Genomic DNA, 20271 nt, shown 5'->3' with positions numbered 1-20271 from the left:
TGGAGTGTTTACTGTGAATAGGTTGCATATTTGACAAAGAATTATTTACAGCACACTTTCCCTGTTTTGGGTAACATCATTTAACAGTAACCTGCTGTATTTGGAGCTGTGGGGGATATAATTTGTGGAATAATTTATTCATTGGTATATATGCATATTTAAGTGTGGAGAATGTTATCTGTTCTGTATATTTTAGCATTTCCTACATCTCTTGTCATTTGTGTGAGGTATTTGCAAAGGTACTTTACTAACAGTCATTACAACTTGGGTGGGTCATTCTGGCTTAGAATGCATTTCTGGGGTGAATGCTTGTTGTTATAGTTGCTGTGCAGTGTCTATATTAAATCAGCGAATGCTTAAAATAGCGAACGTTTATTTATCGACTCTTTAAAAGCGAAACCTCACAATCTCGAAGATACGGAACAGCGATTTTATTCCCAGGGAAAAAAAATTGCTGTTCCACAAAAAAAAAAAAAAAAAAAAGTTTGCTGATTTAATATAGACCCACTGTGCATAACTGACAGGAAAGGGGAGACCGTCTGACAAATTCTTTCTAAATACATTTGGGACATTGTTCAGGTTTTATACGTGAACTCGGTATGTATTTTTGTGGTTTGTGCTAGAATTGCTGTTCATAACCAAATGATGGAGTGGGGACTGTAGGAGAGTGAAATTTGTTTTTCTATGCAGTTGTGACAGATCAGTTTCTGCTTGCACTGCTGTTGCTTTTTTTTCCCTTCTGCACTGATGTTCAGTTTTTTCCCCCTGCACTGATGCTGATTTGTTTTTTCTGCCTGCATTGATGTCGATTTTTTTCCACCTGCACTTGTGCCAAGTTTTTTTTTTCTGCCTGCACTGATGTTAAGCTTTGTAATTATGAAAGAGTGGCATGGTTCAATTCTTACTACTTACTGTAATCTAATTTTCTTCCTTTGATGGCATTCATTTTTTTTTTGGGGGGGGGGGGGTTACAATAAAACGGTAATTGAATTGTGGTGATTTGATTCGTCTTGGGCTCAAATTTTCAGTTTTTTGGCCTGTAGTAATTTAGAAGTGGATCTGAAATCACCAGTGTTTGTTTTTTATTCCATGACTGACATGCACCTCTTGACTGCAGTCTGTTTACAAAGCAGATACATCTTCAATGTGGTAATCTGGCCCCTGGAACCTGTGTAAGTTCGGTAAGTGGCTCCTGAGCCAAAAAGGTTGGGACCCCTTGTTTAGACAATTCAAATCCTATATCCAAGTTGAAAAGAATCATTTCTTAAGTAGCAGCCATTTGTTTTGCTAGCATTTCTGCCAAAGTACTCCATTGGACATTTTTAACTATTTTTATAAAAAGTGTATTAAAGCTTTTAAAATTTGTCAACACATTACATTCTCAAAAACAAATGCCCATCTTCCTCATCACACCTCCAGAATTTCTTTCTACCTGAGGAAAAATCCTGTGAAATCTGTTTCGGGTACAAAAAAACCTATGCAAATACTTCCATGCAAAAATTCTAATCCTTTTGGACTTTTTTGCACACCAGTGTTCTTTTGTAAATTGCTTTCCCATTTTCTTTTACCAGTGTTTTCTAACCTCCTCTGATTCATTCATATAGTTGTCATGCAGTATTTTGTACAACTTTCTAATTATTCTAATTATCCCTTTCTAATGGCAGCTTCTCTTTTAGACTCAAGTAATATGTTACCAGAACTGATCTTTCACTTAGCACTCCCTGTTCCATTCTCTTTGCCTAGTCCCTGATAAAGAAGGCAGTCTCTAACCTGCAGTCCAAGCCTTTGCTTAACCCCTTCCTACTCTGTTACCTTTCCTTTATGGTTCCTTTGCTCTATTCCCCGTAGTGCATTCCAGCCTTTTTTTCTATACCCCTGCTTGTAGACATATTTATTTTTAAGAGCTGCTTTCATCATTGCCCACACTGGACTAGGTCTTTACTTTATGAATGTAATATTCTTTGGTTGTTATTTTTCTTAAGGACTTACATCAAGAGTCGTGCTCTCTCTTTATCTTTTGAACCAACAACCCCTTCATTTAATCATCATCCTTTTCCACTTTGATTTATAACCTTCTGCTTCTGTTACATATACCAGTCTTAACTCCATAGCTCAAAAGTACCCCTTAGAATCATGTAACCTTAAACTATGGGAAGAATCTACTTATTCCACTTAACTTTTGACCTCTTTCCCTCCTAGATAAATTACTTCTGCTCAGTGTTAATTATCAACGGCAGCTTCTCGTCTGGTTGACAAAAATATGCCTTACCTGAGGAGACTAAAATATTTTCATTACTTGCATTTTATAATTTATCACAAACTTCCAGCTTCTCAGTCTGTGCATTATCTTTTATTTAGTTTCTTCCCCCATATCCTTAAGTGCCGTAACAGACCTTTTTTTAATCCATATACCTAAATACTTCATTTTATCATGCCCTCATAAGTATGCTCAATGCTGAATCAATTCATGTGTGGATGCATAGTTCATCACTGTAGCCTTTGTTTTATCATCATTTATTTTATATCCCAAAAAAACTCTCAAAATGTTCTACAGCACCAACATGTCATTTTCCGGATTCATCAAGTACAAAATAATATCTTCCGTAATGAAGTCAATTTTTAATGAAAACCATACCAGTAATATCCTTGAAATTGTGAATCCTTTATTTCCTTTGTCAGCGGCTTTATATAGAAAGCAAATAATAGTGGAGAAAGTAGATATCCTTATATAAAACAACCAAACACCAAATTGTATGTACTATTACTAAGGCCAGAAAAACAGCAAATTGTATTGTCATATTATTTATTATTTTTATTTATCTTAGTAGTTGTATGTATGTATATATATATATATATATATATATATATATATATATATATATATATATATATATATACACACACACACACACACACACACACACATACACACACACACACACACACACACACACACACACACACACACACACACACTATGGCCAGTGATCCATCTTTCTATTTGCCATCTATTTTTAGAGAAGAAGGGTAGATGTAATACAGAAAACTATGGAACAGTATATATCCCAACCTGGAGATCCAATACCTTACTGTGGAAATGGTTCCAGAAGAGGAGAATTACCCAGGACATGGGAAAGATTGTCCGAAGATGGGTGGAACCAGAGAATTTCGAACCCCTTTATTTTGGTGAAATAACGTTCCTGTTTTCAGCTTTCTTCAGAAATCCAAGAAACTGTGGACAAACTAAACATCTTTTATTTAAGGAAACTGTGGTATATTATAACTTATCGGGTCTCCAAAATTACAGATTTTTCACCTAGGGGATTAAGGGTTTGCAAGAATCCTTCCATGCCCTTTGATCCCACAAATGCTGATGATAAGCAATTTGAAATTTGCTGGAAAGCAGCTGCTCATCGCTGTGTTATGGAATGGGTTTCTATTCTTATTGAGAGGGATTTGGTTAAGGTGATTGCCTAAATATCTTCCTCTCTTTCAACACAGCTAACTTTCTCCCATTTTGAACAGCTTCTGGGAGGCATAAATGACAAGTTACAAGATTTCTCTAAGGATTTAATTGAACATAAAGTGAAAAAACTTAAGAGACATATTAATGATTACAATAATGGTTTAGCCTTTCAGGCCAGAACCAATAAGAAGAGACAGGGTGGGGGTGGCGGTTGCTCCTTTGGCGATGAAGGAAGTAAGTAGCAACATAGAGTTTATTTTGCTTCCTCAGAGGCAACATATAGTTCTGCTGAATGGGAAAATGATAAGGCAGCTTATCCACATTTGCCTCCTGCTCAATAGCCAACCTATATAAAGGATAATTTTCGTAGCGGACAATGAAAAGGAGACTGTAGAAGTAAGAGAGAATGTGCGGATGCAGCGAGAGAGAAGCAGTACCAAGCACATGACAAAGGGAAGAAATGGTATTAATTTAGAGACATTTTTGGTATTTATTGCGGAATAATCAATTAATTATAACAATGAAGTACTTATGTTGAATTTATCTGACTCTGTATTGAATAGGTTCATAAATTAGTACTAGGCTAACTGCCTTTGTGGGCCATTTTAAGCCTAGCCAATTAACCCATGTGAGAATCAAACTTTGCACCTTTGGTTTATAAGGCAAACACTTTAACCATTATGCCAACCTCCCACCCCTGTGGATGATGTGGAACTGTCTGTGTTAAGTTGTGGTTTGAAATTCAAGCCTACTGAATCTAGACTACATGTTTTAAAAACAAAAGTGTATCGATTTGTTAGGAAATTACATTTATTGAACCATTTTTCTATAAAGAAATGTGACAATATTTGTGTTATTGATAAACCAAGAGGAATGTTTAATGATTCCTTTGATTCTTGTGAAATTAGTAGTGAAGATATTGTTTTCGCTTGTGATTCGTCTGTGGAAGATGGTATGAATAGTAATGCATACTGTCTATTAGGTACCTCTGATGTTACCTATAAAAGTGATTTTTTACACCCTTTTGTGCATGAATGTATAAAAAGTTTTTCAGCTATGGTTAATTTTACCCTAGAGGTAGCTTATAATGAATTTATTAGAACTAAGGATAGAGTAAGTTATAATCTTAAGAAAGCAGAATGGTTAGCTTTGAAAAATATGAGTCAGTGGAAGAATTTGGTGTTTAAACCATCCAATAAGGGTAACAAAATAGTTCTTATATATCATACACAGTCATTTTGTCATATATTTATTTATTTGCTGCATTTATTTATTTATTTAATTATTCATTTATTTATGCATATACATTTTCATATACACACATTCATCTTTATTTTTATGTATTTGGCATGTTTACAATTACATTTGTATTTGTATCTACATAATTTAATAGGCATTATTTTATGGTAATTAATTAATTAAACTTTGCACATGAATTAATATAGGATATAGGATATAAGGGATTTTTATTCTTTATTTTTTCTCATGTCCCATATTTATCTATTTTTTATATGCGTATATATTATATATGTATTTTTGAAAAATATATGCTAGGAATGATGGGTGTTTGGTGATTTTAAAGTATTGTTATTTCATTATTTCCTTGTATTTATTTTATTTGATTCCACCATTCTGTGGAATGCACAGTTATTTGGAGGAACAGGACTTTTAGGTATGCCTCATTCTTTTTGTGCTTTCTACTCGTAGAGCTCACAGATCTATCAGGAAGCTGGTATACTTTATTGTACTGCACTGATTATTTAATTGTTTAATTGTTTAATTGATTGGTTAATTGATCATTTTTGAGTATGAGCCTTTGTATAAAAGTGGTTTTATAGATTTAGATGTTAAGATCTGAAGAAGCGTACTGGTTGGTACGTGAAAGGGCTCATCTGTCCTTTTTATTTAATAAATCAGTTGGACTTTTATACAGCAGTATTTTATCGTGGTGGTTTCACTTGTGTATGTTTTTTGATTTGTTTTGATCAATATCATACACAGTATGAGAAAATGTGTTTTGATAATTTAAGTGATTTAAATGTTTATCAAAAAAAGCTTTGGTAGAATTTCAAGACTTGATATAGAAGGGTTATAGATTAGGTTATTTATCTAAAAATGATGTGGATAAGAAATTTTCTGTAAGGGGTTGGTTGTACTTTGGCAACCTTTTACTGTTTAGCTGAGATACGTAAGAGTTTGACTTCTCCTGCAGGACACCCTATTGTTTCAGCGAGTAACTGTTTTTTGCCCAATGTGAGATTATTGTTACATAAATATTTGTTAACATCAGTGGTTAAATTAAATTCCTATATACATGACACTTTCGATTTTTTAGATAAAATTCAAGTAGTGGAATGGACAGAAGGGAAATCTTGGTTTTCACATCCACTGCCAATCCTCTATACCAGTATTCAGTATCATTTGGGTATAGAGGCCTTGACTTATTTTTTGTGAGAGAGTCCCTTGTCAAATTATATAATTTGTTTATTTTTGCTTAACGAATAATTTTATTTTTTAATTTAGTCATAAGATATACCATCAAATTAAAGAGACAGCAATGAGGGCTCCTTTTGTCCCCATGTATACAAACCTTTTATGTGTTCATTTGAAATTAAATATTTATACAGTTTGGATTTTTATAACATATGTAGTTAAGTGTTTTAGGTTTATTGATGATTTACTTCTTCTTTGTGGTGGTGGTGAGGCATTAGTTAATGATGTTTTGCAAGAATTACAACAGAATGTGTTTGGGTTACAATTTGATAGAGTAAATTGTGGTAGTAAGGTAGTGTTTTTGACTTATTACTGGAGGGGATAGTAGTTGGTGGGATCAAAACTAAGGTACATAGAATGTTTGAAAATGGCAAGCATTTCTTAAATGGCAGAAGTTGCTATTCGCCACATTTTGTTAAGTCATTACCCTAGAGTGACCTATTGTGCATTAGTAGGCTTTGTAATGATGAAAACATTTTGGAAAAAGAATTAAGAACTTGTACTCCATTTAAACAGAGAGGATATGGAGTACAAGCTATTATGGAAGCCATGAAAAGTTTAATATTGTGTGACCAATATATCAAAACATTTCAGTGCAATGGGAGTAATCAATTTATAAGTGATAGAGACGTGAGTACCGCAAATAGGATTTATTTTGTTACTGTATGTAATATTGTTTTACAGTTTTTGATATGTTTTTTTTTTTTGTTTGTTTTTTGTTAAAAAGTAAAGATTTAGTTAATTTTTTACCTAATATGCCATTTAATTCTTTAAAGAGAAGTTGTAGTATAAAAGACGTGATTGTTCACAGCTACTTTTCAACACTTGATGTGAGATTACGGATTGAGCTTCTGAATGGGGGCACATTACCATGTGGTAATTGCTCAGTTTGTAAGCACATTTTTAGATCTTTTAATAGAATTAATAATAGTATATATACCCCTAGGGATGTTTTTAGTTGTAATACTGAGGCATTATTTATGCCCTGAGATGCTCATGTAATCTTTGTTATGTGGGGGAAAGCAAAAGAGCTTTCAAAGTTAGATTGCAGGAGCATCTAAGGAATATTACAAAAAGAGAGTCTGAGAGCCCTTTAGCATTGTTCTTTATTTCTTATCATGGGGAGGGGGTGGTAGCTGTTTACAGGGTACTGTTTTAGAGAAAGAAAGTTTTTAATGCTATGGATTTGAAGAATAGAGTGCTCTATAAGGAAACTGTTTATTTTGAAATATGGAACACTGACACCTGCTGGATTAAATGTAGAATGTAAAGTTTAATATAGTGACTAAATGAAGTTTTAATTGTTTGAGTTATTCAGTTTTTTTATTGATATTAGCTATTTAAGTGAGAAATTTGGTGTGTGTTTTTCAACTCTTGAAATGCCATTGGCTGAGGCACTAGAGTGTGTTTTATTCATGTTTTAATAAAATTTGATGTTTTTCTGGCCTTAGTAGTGGTATATATAAAGTAGATATTCTTGCCTAGTTCATTTGTTCAAACACCGCTTATCAGAGAGGGGTTCCCACCCTTAATTCTAGTCTCCAATCCCTCATACATCTTCCTTATTAATGCTGTTGTTCTGTCAGGAAAAAAGAATGCTACCATTGTCTTACTCATAAAATCACAGATGACTCTATCAAATGCTTTCTACGTATCAAGACCTATGAATAGAAGTGGTGTCTGTTCATCATTATGATCATTGCTGTAGTAGCCTTAACTATAGGGGTTATATCCTACTAAGGATATAACAGGCAACCAGCTTCCAAGGCTTGAAGAACACCTTCCACTTGCCTAAACCAACTGCTCAAGTTGAGCTAAAGAAAAAGAGTGGTTTTGGTGCCAGAGCCTTCCGAAATTTCTTACTGTTGAAAGGCTCTCCTGTTAAAGGCTATTCAGGATCAGGTAACACTTTCCATTGCTGTCCAGATAAGTTTCCTTTGTGAAAAAAAAACTGCCACACTTTGCTTTTTTTACTAAAACAGAACTTTTGTGAAATTGTAAGTTTTTGTGTTAGGAGAAAATGTTTTTATTGACTGTTATGTGACTTTAAGTAACATTTAAATAGGAGTGTTAATTTTTACTTTTGTGGAAAGAAGTTATTAAAACTAATTTAAAACTATTTGTTTTGTGGCAAAACTTGTGTTATTTTACTTTTGGGAACCGGGGAAGTTTTTAAAATGCCTTTTACTGTGTTTTTTGGTGGAAAAAATGACATTTTAACTACTTATCTGTTTTACTGACTGTTGCTGCCAGGATTCCGTGGGAAACCGGCATCTTTTTTGGCTTTACTATGAAACAACCTACCAGTTCATCTGTTATTCCTTCTTCTAGCAACAAAAAGAAAAAAAATAATAACCTGTACCATAACAGCAAACCACTATGTGCCTCAGCTGCATATGGTAACTCTGCTGTGTCCATTTCTAGTTCCTTAGATCATTCATCTTTTTCCTTGACTTACTCTAGTGTAGTCTCTGCAGCAGCCATGGACCAGGGTTCAGACCCATCCTCTGTGGTTTATTAGATTGCCCTTGGTGGGTAAGGGGGAACCACCTTTGTCAGTTCTGGGAGAAGGAGCAGGGAATTCTTCTTTGCTTACCTAGAATGGGTTACCTGTCCCCATGGTGGTTTTGCTTGGCAAAAGTAGGCGTGCTTCTTTAGAAATTTCTGTCAAAAAGAAAGAAAAATGTAAACATGTCTCCCCGTCTTAGTTTCTCTGGGGAGGACTGATTTATTAGGCTTAGCTTAGGGTTTGGCTCAGACACTTAACTCCTTCAGTTCAGCTTTTTTCTGATAAGATAAAAAGGGATTCTCCATTTTCTGAAGATATTCAAGACTTTGAATGCAAAATGATTGTGAAGGGACAACTGTGTTTTCTCACCAAGATTCCCTTTCAGATTCTAAGGAAAGTGTGGTTTCTGTCAGTCCTTTTGAAGGAATCTCTTTTTTTAGAAACTGTTTCTATAACGAATCACTTGTTTCAGGGGCAACATAATGGCACTACACCATGTCTGAAGAAGTGTTACAATTTCATGCAAGTGGATTTCAAGAACCTACACCATTTCTTCCAGTTCTTTCAGCTCTGGTGAATGTTTTTGTGACAACCTATAATTTGCCTGACAGCCTGCCACCCCCCCCCCCCCCCCAACTAAGCAGATAGATTTGTGGGAAAAGTGTATTCCTCTGCACCACTTCATTTGAGAATTCTCAAATCCAGCTCATATGCTAAAGTTTATGCTTGCCTCTTGACAGCATGAGGAATATTATGGCATCTGTTTCCTATTCTGATTGGGGAAAAAAATCTTTGTGTAATCTAATTGCTTTTGTGTCTCAAGTGGCTATCCACTGTTTAAAATGTGCTTATGATTCTACAGATGCCCCTTCCAGGGCTGCTGCCATTGGAATTGTTCTGAGAAGGTTTGATTGGATGCATACTCAAAACCTTCCTGAGGATTTCAAATCTGAAATTTTAAGTTCTACATTAGACAAAGACTTTTTGGACCATCTGCTGCAAAGGTGTTTAAAAAGTATGGTGAGAAAGGTAAGTTTTATTCAAGGAATCTCTTAGATTTATTAGCCTTCATTCTCCAAGTTTGTCAAAGGGTTTAATACTACCTTTATAATCTTTTTCAAAAAGCAAAAAAAAAATGCATAGAGTTGCTGGTAAGCAAACATTTAAAAAGCAATGGCAAGAAGGTTCCAGAAAGAAAAGTGGAACCCTCTAGAACAAAGGACAGTTTAATAATAGGCTGAATGACTGTCTGCAAGACTCCATTCCCTCTTCCCACTGTGGCAGTCCTTTTTTTTATAGATTTTTAGTTATGTTTTATCATTTTCTCTTACATGTTGCTGCTTCTGGCTGTCAGATCACAAGATCCACTTCAGCTTACCTTCTGTGCATGTGATGCATTACAGAAGGCTTTACGTAGAGAATGGTATACCCTCTTGTTTTAGCCATTGCTTAATGCAGGGCCAATGAAAGTAGGAATTAAAAATAACACTAAAATATTATGAACATTGCCAGAACCAGAAATCATTCTTCTGTTTGGTTAGCTTCTCATACTGCTGTACTCTGTCAGTAGCTGCAGAAACAAATACCAATAAGATATTTTTATTGTAGTTAACTGCAACAGTATTTGCTAAGTGCAAATATCTGTTTCAGTGGAAAGTATCTTCAGTTTTCAGAGTTTCCTTTACAATCTCTCCCTTCCCTCCCAACATGAAATGACCTGTTAAGAACACTGATCTCATCTAGGGTGTGTAGATATATATATATATATATATATATATATATATATATATATATATATATAGGATGTAAACATAATATCAATCAGGCGCGCTGGAAAGACAGACCGACACACACTCTTCATATCTTGTATTGGAGAAGATCCAGATCTCTGAAAGTATTTGTCAGTTAATGGGGTAAATGAAAGATATAGAGAGCAGAGCAGTAGTCAAACTATCCAGATAAAATTGATGCATAAATAACTGGCAGGTCCCCATCAAACAAGTCAAGCAAGCATAAGTTGCCATAAAATATCCAACACTGAGCAGAAGCTAGACAGGGCAGAAAGGAAGTAGCTGGTTAGATGGGCATTTCTTTGAAGAGAATAAAAAGTATGAGGTACGAGAGCTAGAGCAAGCATCCTGACTCCTCCAGATCTTCTAAACAGCTGTTGCAATATATGATAGATCCGTCACCTACAATATCCAGTCAAAAGAGTTTTACTTGGTCCCAGTAAAGGCCTTTAGGAGCTGTAGCACCCTCATCTGCATTTATTTTACTTTCATATTTCTTAGGTTAATCTTTACTTATCAGCTGTGACATCATAACATACCTAGGTTTATAGGTGATTATTAGACTAATGACCCCCAGAGGGGCCTTTATAAGCCTAGACATGCTTATTAAAGTAAGACTACTCTGTACCTTGTGTCTGTGAGGTAACCACTTTAACCACTGTGCCACCCCCACCCTTCAAAAATTATCTGAACTGGATATGAACTCTGCATTACCTGTTTTCTTTCTTCAAACTCATTGCAATTACACCATGTGGCACAGAGATGGTTCTTACAAATTTTGCTTTTCTGTTTGGCTTATATGAAGTTTTAGAAAAGCATAGTACCCTGCCACAGTAGTGATTGACAGCATTAAGTCTGACTATTTAGGAAATTGTGCAAAATAAATGTATGTAAAACTCTGAACAAATTGCATGATTCATCTGGTAAAATATTTTAACCAGAAGAGTAGGAAAGATGAATGCAGTTCATTAATCCACATCTGAAAATGGTCATTTATAAGTAATCAAATGACTGTTAAATGCAGGTGCCTTGAAAAGTGCTGTAGTATGTTTTAGGGTTGTGGTGATGGTGGTAGTAGTGGTTGTGACAGTGGTGGGAGGTTTTGATACATCGTTTGAATACATTAAGTATGTGCACGTGTGTATGCATGTGTGTCTGAGTTAAATGGACACGTTTACCTTTCTTCAAGCCCATTTTTGTGGAATGATTGTTTTATCAAATCTTGATGCTTCAAAGCTGTGTGACCTCACTGGTTTTAAATTAAGCAAGAGGTGAAACTCCCTGTACTGGGGATGTGGAGGGTTGCCACAGAGCTAACCAAGGCTTCTGCTTTCTACTTCTTCCTGCTTTTTTGTTGAAACAGTCCTTTGTTGAAAATAGACTCAAATAATCATACCATATCCATTTAATGTCTGTATAGCCACAAATTTAATACCTTGTACAACTTTATTGTGCTAACCAGATGTATGGTCTTTGTTCAGTATTTTTGATGGCCATCTGCATGGTAATGGAATATTTAGGACTGACAAATTGTTTACATTTCAACTCTCAGTGTCTCACATCTTGTGTAGTTTAGCTTATAACTTTTTTCTTTACTTTATAAACACTTTTGTCTGCCACTCTTTGAAAATGTACTCTTTGACAACATCATGATGATGTACACTAATAGAAAAATGCACACCATTTAAATGCAGCATTACAGAATAGCATAGTCCCTGTCATACTTCCTCCTTAGTGATGCAGCAGTTTTCTATTACAACAAGTAATACAGCGGTAGTATTCCGTAATGAGTTAGTGAATGTGTGTAATGATCCCATATACACTAGGACAAAATGCACAATCTTTCCCAACACTAATTGTGCTTATTTGTGCAGGTGACAGACTGATATCCATCAACAATGTCAGCTTGGAAGGGGTTACCTTGGAGACAGCAGCAGAAATTCTGCAGAATGCCCCTGATGATGTTACACTTGTTATTTCACAGCTCAGGGATAAAATCGTTGCAGGTATTTTTGCTTGAAAATATCAATGTTTGATTTTTGCCTTCTTGCTCAGTTGTATGTAAGAAAGTGCTTACACTGAACAGCAGGATCTTTGCTTGAATACCTTGCCCATGTTTTGTCATCACTGTTCAGTACGTAGCTTAGGCTGTGCATGCATGCATCATGTTCACTCTTGCTGCTGCTTTTTTCACATTGTTGCATGACTCAGCTTAAGACAATTGTGAACCCCAGTATGTTTTCTTCCTTTGTCCTTACTAGAGCCATTTTTTCATCATGTATTGCTTTCACTGATTTTAATACCTGGTTGTTTTTATTGTTGTTTTACCTCAAAAATGTGTCTTTCTTTGTTAAAAAGGATTCCCATGAGAAAGAAAGATGTTTTTTCTGTAGTCAGAGTCTCAGTAGTTGATGATTGAACTTTCATTGTTCTCTTAGAATTTTCCAGTCTCTAAACCAGCATATGTCCAAGAAACACTGATATCTATCCATGACCCAAGGGCCTGATATTCACTGCTCTTATTTAGTGAATAAATACTTTAGGGTATTTGGGATGTAGATCCACAGAGTACCTTCATCATGCCAGTGAATGCAGTATCAGCAAGTATCTTTTAACAAAGGTGACTCACAACACTTTGAATATCTTCCAGGTTATCTCAGTGTACTATAACCCTCTTGTAATCTACACAGAAGAGATAGAATTTTTCTTCTGTTTCAGCATCCTCTACTGTGGACATTCACATGAGATATTTAGAATCCCCTTTGTATTTTGTCTCATACTTTGATTATCAGCAATCTTTGTTATATTTGTTATATTTGCTACCAACATATTATGTTTAATTTCTTAATTGTGCATTAAAGTGCTGGAAGCTTGAAGTCTAAGGCTAGCCATTAAGGAAAATAGGTATTTACTGGCTGATAAAGTAAACTCTAGGTAAAAGTAGATCTTTATCATTAAATCGCTGCTGCAGTAACATTAGATGATGTTCTTCATCTCACATTGCTGCAGTCCTAACACTTGGGTAGTCCGCTGTCCTTGGTCGGCCCGAATATCAAAGTATAAGGCTGACGTCGGTCAGGGCGCATTTGACTGACGTCAGGACGTCAGGGTACAAATGCGCATGACCGACGTCATATCCTCAGTCTTTTTTGCCGCATGGTCCGATGCAGAAGCAGTATTGCAAGTGCTGGTTGGCGTTCTGAGATTTTTCGATTTAGAAGTTTCAGACCGAGTTCAAAGTTGGCTAAGTACCCCGTTGGGGAATATTTTGGTTTTTCTTGCCTCAGTCATTTACCGGATGTCAGAAAAGTTAATAATTGCATTTCTTGTGGGAAACAGATACCGCATAGAGATTATCATACTTTGTGTATTCCTTGCTTAGGGCCTGAGCACGACGTTGTTGGCTGTCGCTCTTGTGCTAGATTTAATAAACGCACTATAAAGAGGAGGTTGGATTGTGCAAGGTTAGTCTTTGGGAAGCGGTGCAACTATAAAATGCCGTCGGATGCTCCGACGCCCGCTTCTTCGAAGAAGCGCAAGGACAAGGCAGTTAAGCCTAGGTTAGAAGAACCGTCTGTACCAGACGCCGGTTCTTTGGAGGTGTCGGTGGAGCCGGTGGCTCCACCGGAGGTTTCTTTGTGTTCCCAGGGTGAGACCTTATTATTGCAGGATGTGGCCTCTCAGGAGACTAGTCAGGCTGAGGGGGCTTCTCATCTTACTATACTCCCCTCCCCTCCCAAGGTGGCTAGGCCCTCTCCTTCTATTTCAAAGGCTTCCCCCAGGGGCAGGCCAGGTTTGGCTTCAGTTGGTGTTACCCCTAGCTCCTCAGGTACTGTGCCCAAGAAGCATATGCTTAAAATGGCAGAATATTTGATTACTTTGATTAGGGGTTCTATGCCCCCTCCTGATAAGAGACCTAGGGTGGATCCTGAGTTGGGGGGTTTTGAGCAGACTTCAGATGTTTCAGAGTCTTCAGCTGAAGACTTGCAGGAGTACTCTCCTTATTCTGATTCTGATGTGGATGATTCTACTCCTTCTGCTACTCCTCCTGAGGATTTTTCTTTTTCAGAAACTCTTCATTCCATGAGGGAGCATTTTAAGTGGGAGGGTCAGGACTTCTCTGATTCCAGGAAAAGGCTTAGGGAATTTCTGTTTTTACCCCAGCATAGGCCTTTGGCTATACCTCCTGTTTTGGATGTAGTGGACGATGTTTTTACAGAAGCTTCTCTTAATCCTGATTCTTTGCCTCCTGCTCCTGTTAAGCCGGATAGGTATTACAGGGTGCCTGAAGCTCATAAGTATCTTTTAAGAGTCCTAGGGCAGACCCAGAGACTGTTAGCCAGGGGCCTAAAGGTGTGAAGGCTTCTGTTGTTAAGAATCCGGTTCCTGCAGACAAGGAGGCTAGGGCCTTGGATAGATGGGGAAAGAAAGTCTATACTTCTTCCACTCTTGCTATGAGGGCTCTAAATTGCCAGTTTCACATGTTGAAATACCAAAATTATCTCCTTTCACTATTGAAGTCTAAGGTTGATGCTCTGGCAGTAGGTATTGATTGTAAGGAGTTGCAAGATTTAGTGCATGTTTCTGAACAGGTGGGTAAGCATTCTTTGCAATGTGGTTTTGATGCTGTACAGGCCTCTTCTAGGGTGGCTGCCACTGGGTCAGTCCTTCGCAGGCACGCCTGGCTGAGGGATCAAAATTTGTCTGAACATGTTAAGACAAGGATTTTAGATGCTCCTATATGATCTGACGTGTTGTTTGGTCCTCCTGTTGAGACAGTCTTAAAGAAAATGGAAGACAAGGCTAAGTCTATGCAGACTGTTAAAGATTTTTTGCAGGTCCAGCCTCCAAAGTTTAGTAGAAATTGGCCTACTAAAGGGTGGACGTATCCTTCTTATGGTTTACAGTCTAGGGGTAGATCTAGACGTGGTAAGGGCAGAGCCCAGGGCTCTTTCAGGCCTAGAACAGGGAGTTCTTCTGCACAGGCTTCGGGTGAGGGCAGGGGTCAGTCCTTTCGTCAGCAGACCCAATGACCTACCTTTTCAGCTGCCAGAGCCTGCTCGTCTGACAGCACCTTTGGGAGGAAGGTTGGCACTTTTCAAAGAAAATTGGAGTTTAATTACCCAGGACAGATGGGTATTGGATATCATTCACCACGGCTACAGGTTTTATTTCCATACCTTGCCTCCTTTCAAAGGCATGCCAGACGTTCCTCCTCCACAAAGACTAGAGGCTCACAAACAGGTTTCTCTGTTGCTCCAACTAGGGGCCATACAGCCGGTCCCTCTGCCAGAAGTGGGCCTAGGATTTTATTCTCGCCTGTTCCTAGTACCAAAGAAGGGGAACACGTGGAGACCAATTTTGGATTTATCTATTCTCAACACTTATCTGGACATTCCCAAGTTCAAAATGTTGATGTTGCAGCAGCTTTTACCTCTGCTGGGCAAAGATCATTGGATGGTGACTTTGGATCTCAAGGAGGCTTACCTTCATGTTCCTATCAGACTAAGTTGCAGGACGTATCTGCGTTTTCGAGCTGGGACTTCTCACTATCAGTTCTCTGCATTGCCCTTTGGCTTATCTACTGCGCCCAGGGTGTTCACGAAAGTTCTGGCTCCAGTGATTGCTTTCTTCAGACAAAAAGGAATACAGATCTATCCTTATTTGGACGACTGCTTAATTCTGGCTCAAGAAAGAGAAGAGCTTCTTCATCATTTGGATTATGTGATAGCAGTGCTAAGATGCCTAGGGTATTCTGTGAACGAAATAAAGTCCAGTCTAGTACCCTCTCAAGACATGTGCTTTCTGGGTGTGAGACTGAATACAGCATCCCAGATGGCCTTTTTAACCCCGGACAAACAAAAGAGTCTATCCCTTTACTTCCATCAACTATCTCATCAGTCCGGGCTGACTGCAAGGACAGTCCTTCATGCCTTAGGGTTCATGGCATCTTGTATTCTGGTGCTTCCCAATGCCAAACTGCATATGAGGAAGCTACAATGGTATCTCAAAAATGTATGGACACAGCACTGCCAGGATCTAGACACTGTCATTCAAATAATACCTTGCATTCAAAAGGAATTTTGTGGTGGGCTCAGGAATGTCACCTAAACAAGGGACTCTCTGTGACCCGGCCAGAGGCGAGTCTGATTTTAACGACAGATGCCTCAGACAAAGCTTGGGGAGCTCATCTAAATGGAAAGTGGATACAAAACAAGTGGCCTGTCAGACTACAACATCTACATATCAACATGAAGGAGATGTTAGCAGTCCAGTTTGCATTAATTGCTTTCAAGGAATTGCTTCTTCCAGGACAGGTGTTGATTCTAACAGACAACACAACTGTCATGTGGTACATCAACAAGCAAGGGGGAACGCATTCTTATCCTCTATGCAGGCAAGCAATGATTTTGTGGGAGACTGCTCTCAGTTTACAGCTCAATCTTCAGGCAAGGTTTCTGCCAGGAGCACAGATCTCCTTAGCAGATGTGTTGAGCAGACGAATTATGGATCCCCACGAGTGGAAATTGGATCCTCATGTATTTCAGAAATTGACAGTGTCATGGGGAACTCCAGACATAGATCTGTTCGCTTCCCCACTAAACCATCAGCTGCCAAAGTTTTGCACAAAAAGGTTTCATCCCACAGCTTGGAAAGTGGATGCTCTTTCTTTCATTTGGAGCAATCTTCATGTATATGCCTTTCCACCTCTGCCTCTCCTCCCAAAGGTACTTCTAAAGGTCAGACAGGACAAGCCAAGGATGATTTTAATAGCTCCGGATTGGCCTCGACAACACTGGTACCCATTACTGAGAAGTCTGGTACGGCAGCCTCCATGGCCTTTGCCTTCGATTCCACACCTGTTGTCGCAGGAGGACAGCCATTTGCTAAATGTCAAGCTTCACTCTCTGCACCTAACAGCCTGGCATATTCTGTTTTGAACCAAAGTGGGCCTCCACTTCCTCAGCAAGTTTTGAATGTTATTTTGGAAGCTAGGAGGCCTAGTACAAGGAAAGTGTACACAGACAAATGGAAGAGATTTTTGTTTTGGAGTGCAGCAAAAGATTTTGATGTTTCTGAGCCTAATTTGAGTGTGGCTCTTCAATATCTTACTGAGTTACTGGACAAAGGTTTGTCTTTCTCTTCTATTAAAGTTCATGCTGCAGCAATTTCAGCTCACTATGATTGCAACCCACCATTGTTTTCTCATCCTTTGTTCAAGCAATTTCTTAGAGGGGCAAAGAATATAAGACCCCCACGAAGAGCTCCTACTCCTGCTTGGGATCTCAATTTTGTGTTGGAGAAACTCACTCTACAACCTTTTGAGCCTGCAGCTACTGCTGAGTTGAAATATTTATCTTGGAAGACTGCCTTTTTTGTTGGCCATTACCTCTGCAAGAAGGGTTTCTGAATTACAGGCCCTTATGGCAGTTGAGCCTTTCTTGATTTTCCATAAGGATAGGGTATCATTACGTACTAATCCTTCCTTTATGCCTAAGGTGGTTTCTAGTGTGGCTTTAAACCAAACTATTCATTTGCCTACTTTTTATGCAAATCCCCAAAATAAAGGGGAAAAGATTTTGCACACTTTAGATGTCCACAGGCAGTTGCGTTATTATTTGGACAGAACTAAAGGGTTCAGGCAGTCTCAGCAGTTGTTTGTTTCTTTTGCCTTGAGTTCTCAGGGCAAGCCTGTATCAAAACAAACTATTTCTAAGTGGATTGGGTTTTGCATTGCTTTCTGTTATTCCCATCATGGCAAGGTGATTCCAGCTGGGATTAGGCCTCATTCCACTAGGGCTACTGCCACTTCAACAGCTTTTTTGAGGGGAGTGGCGACCAAGGATATTTTGGAGGCAGCTACTTGGAGTTCTGTACATACTTTCTCTAGGCATTATCACCTGCCACTTTACTCTAAGTCCAGGGCTGGTTTTGCCACTGCTGTTTTGCAGGGCATTTTGGCAGCTCCTGCTTCCTTGTAGTTAGCCATCCTCCCTTACCTCTGCTTTGGGATTCTACCCAAGTGTTAGGACTGCAGCAATGTGAGATGAAGAACATAGTACAGTTTTGTACCTACCATAAATGTAGATGTTCGAAGATCCACATTGCTGCAGTCCAATTTACACTCCCTCCTTCCCCTCTGTAGTTAGAGGCGGTTGTGTGGGTTGGGTTGTACATTTTGTGTATATTGTATATATTGTACATATAGTTAGTGCAGGGGTGGTTGGTTGGTTGTTTGCTGTCTTTTGGTTTTGACCTTTATTTTTAGGGTCTTCTGACATCTGGGGCAAGAAAAGACTGAGGATATGACGTCGGTCATGCGCATTTGTACCCTGACGTCCTGACGTCAGTCAAATGCGCCCTGACCGACGTCAGCCTTATACTTTGATATTCGGGCCGACCAAGGACAGCGGACTACCCAAGTGTTAGGACTGCAGCAATGTGGATCTTCGAACATCTACATTTATGGTAGGTACAAAACTGTACTTTCATCATTTGATCACTGCTACAGTAGCCTTATCTACATGGTATATATCCCAAATTATTGGACTATTTGCCTTTTATTATTAATGGCAATGAAGGCTTGGAACCTTCTTTATTTAAATTATATAGATTAACATTGGGATTTGAAAATAAAATAAGCAGAATATTTTGTTTAATTTTATTGGCCAATGTACTTTGGTAGAAGTGAATTATTATTCTTGTAATCAGATGATTTTAAAGTCATTAAGGTTGATGCTGGCTAACATTTTTAAAAACGTTTTACTTGCAGATATTTACATTAATTTTTCCTTACTCCTCATAAAATTCATAATTTTTTAGCCTAATGAAGTTTGCTGGAGATGTGAGGCATATACTTTGGTAGGCTGACATCATATGTTTTGTGTATGAAAAGAACCAAGTATTACTGGGAAGATATTAAAGACTTCTTTAAAGCTCTTTGATCGGATTATTTTTTAATAAATAATGCTTCAATTTGTGGATGTATAATAACAACATCCCATGATATGGTCACTTTTACCTATAAGAAAGAAGTATATTCACAGTAAACTGGAAAGAAAATCTCTACCTAAATTTATTGATTTTATTAGAATTGCCATTGTTATGCATATATGCATAGGGAAAGCTGAAAAGAGTAAATGGTCATACTGAAATAAGAAGTTATACCACAGCCAGGATTGCAGTGTCCTTTTGTAGGGTGCTGTGTACCTGTAGAGTTTCAGCCTTCTAGCTTTACCCCTCTTGGAGAAAAGCAGGTTTACAAGGGGTAGTTTTGTCTAGGCAGAAAAGGCTGGAAATGCTTAGGGAAAGATAAAAAGAGTAAACGGTCATACTGAAAGAAGAAGTTATGCCAGGATTGCAGAGCCCTTTTTATTTGCCATAATGAAAGAAGTTCCATCAAACTAAGAATAATGAACAAGAATATAACTTATAAATAGTGGTTAAAACTAAACACATTGTTAGATAAATATAATTAATTGTCAATTGAGTATGTTTTTAATTATTTAAATTGTAATGTGTGAGCTTTCACTTTTTCTTTCTTTCTTTGTGTATGTTTTGTTGTTGTGAATAGCTTCTGTGTGAAAACATTTATGTCCTTCCTTTATCACTGTTGCTCAGTATTCCTTACAATAGGGATTCCTCATAAGGATAGACAGAGGAGTACCTTTTTGTTTGGGTGCAAATCACCACCACGAACAGTGTAGTATTAAAAAAGAAAGCAAAAAATCTCCAAAACTTCTTGAGGAAGGACCAGTGTCCAAAATGTCTGCACACTGATCAAAAACTTAATTTCAAGTCTTCCACTATGAAAACCAAAACTGAAAAATAAGAACCGGTGATATTGTCAGCCTGTGTAAAATTAATTTACTGTCTAGTAAGTACACTGTTTGGATGCCAGCAAAGAATAAATTTAGAGAACCTGAAAGAAAATAAACCAGAAAAGGTAAAGTGAAAACAGTGGCCAGAAGAATCCTGCAGTTGTTCAGCAAAAAAACGTTCAAGCTTCAGCT

General features: G+C 37.7%; 1 protein-coding gene across 2 annotated transcripts in view; it reads left to right on the top strand.

The window, feature by feature from the left end:
* The window catches only part of PTPN13 (protein tyrosine phosphatase non-receptor type 13), a 1949788-nt gene that overhangs the window by 1050424 nt on the left and 879093 nt on the right, over positions 1-20271 (top strand). For both annotated transcript variants that reach the window (XM_044079819.1, XM_044079818.1), the window contains one exon: positions 12133-12264. In XM_044079819.1, the coding sequence (XP_043935754.1) occupies positions 12133-12264 (132 nt within the window). The remainder of the gene's footprint in view (positions 1-12132; positions 12265-20271) is intronic.

The sequence above is a fragment of the Protopterus annectens genome, chromosome 8.part0 (genome assembly GCF_019279795.1).
Source record: "Protopterus annectens isolate FY-2018-M chromosome 8.part0, PAN1.0, whole genome shotgun sequence".
Lineage (NCBI taxonomy): Eukaryota > Metazoa > Chordata > Ceratodontiformes > Protopteridae > Protopterus > Protopterus annectens.
This window is presented reverse-complemented; position numbering and strand designations above follow the sequence as displayed.